This window comes from Dipodomys ordii, unplaced genomic scaffold, assembly GCF_000151885.1.
Source record: "Dipodomys ordii isolate 6190 unplaced genomic scaffold, Dord_2.0 Scaffold20, whole genome shotgun sequence".
NCBI classification, from domain to species: Eukaryota; Metazoa; Chordata; class Mammalia; order Rodentia; family Heteromyidae; genus Dipodomys; species Dipodomys ordii.
In genome coordinates this window covers 24,379,206-24,380,178 of record NW_012267236.1, presented here as the reverse complement: position 1 = coordinate 24,380,178, position 973 = coordinate 24,379,206, and the positions used below count along the sequence as shown (strand labels likewise).

Here is a 973-nt window from a genome sequence, read left to right as displayed (position 1 = left end):
CGGCGGCGCGAGCGGCAAGACGACGGTCAAGTGCGTGTTCCTGGACGAGGACGACGATGAGGACGAGGACGACGACGAGCTGCAGCTAAGGATCAAGCAGGAGGCAGACGACGAGGACGAGGAGCCGCCGCACGCGCAGCTCCTGCAGCCCGCCGCGGGCCAGGCGGCCCCGCCGCTGCTCAGACGCTACAACGTGGCCAAGGTGCCGGCCAGCCCCACGCTGAGCAGCTCGGCCGAGTCCCCCGAGGGCGCCAGCCTCTACGAGGAGGTGCGGGCGGGCGCGCCCTCGGGCTCCGGGGCCGGCAGCCGCCTCTACTACAGCTTCAAGAACATCACCAAGCAGCACCCGCCGGCGCTGGCGCAGCCCGCGCTGTCGCCCGCGTCCTCGCGCTCCGTCTCCACCTCCTCGGGCGCGGGCGGCGGCGGCGGCGAGGACGCCGACGACCTGATGTTCGACCTGAGCTTGAATTTCTCCCAAAGCGCGCACGGCGCGGGCGAGCAGCCGCTGGGGGCCGGCGCGGCGGCGGCGGCGGCGGCGGCCGGGAACCTGTCCCTGTCGCTGGTCGATAAAGATTTGGATTCGTTCAGCGAGGGCAGCCTGGGCTCCCACTTCGAGTTCCCCGATTACTGCACGCCCGAGCTGAGCGAGATGATCGCGGGGGACTGGCTGGAGGCGAACTTCTCCGACCTGGTGTTCACGTATTGAAGACGGGGAGGGGGGCCCGTGGGCCCCCGCTGGCTCGCTCCTTCTCTCGGCCGCGCGCGGAGAGGAGGCTGGGCTCCTCGGAGGAGGTCGTGGTGGTGGTCAGGAGAATGATGGATGATGATGGTGGTGGTGGTGGTAGGGAGAAGGGGAGAGGAGAAGATAGATGCTGATGCTATTGATAAATTGAAAATTTGGTGGAGTGAAGGTGAAATGGGTAGTTTTTAAGCCTTTTTCCCCCCTCCTCCCCTGTCCTTTTTTGGTTCCCCC

At 67.2% G+C, this 973-nt stretch overlaps 1 protein-coding gene across 1 annotated transcript; it reads left to right on the top strand.

The window, feature by feature from the left end:
* Nucleotide 1: 1 nt before the first annotated feature.
* Sox11 (SRY (sex determining region Y)-box 11) lies at nt 2-706 on the top strand (the record flags this gene model as incomplete). The annotated part of the gene is made up of 1 exon (XM_013013568.1): nt 2-706. A coding segment is annotated over one exon (705 nt), but the record flags the coding sequence as incomplete, so codon positions are not given.
* Nucleotides 707-973: the final 267 nt, after the last annotated feature.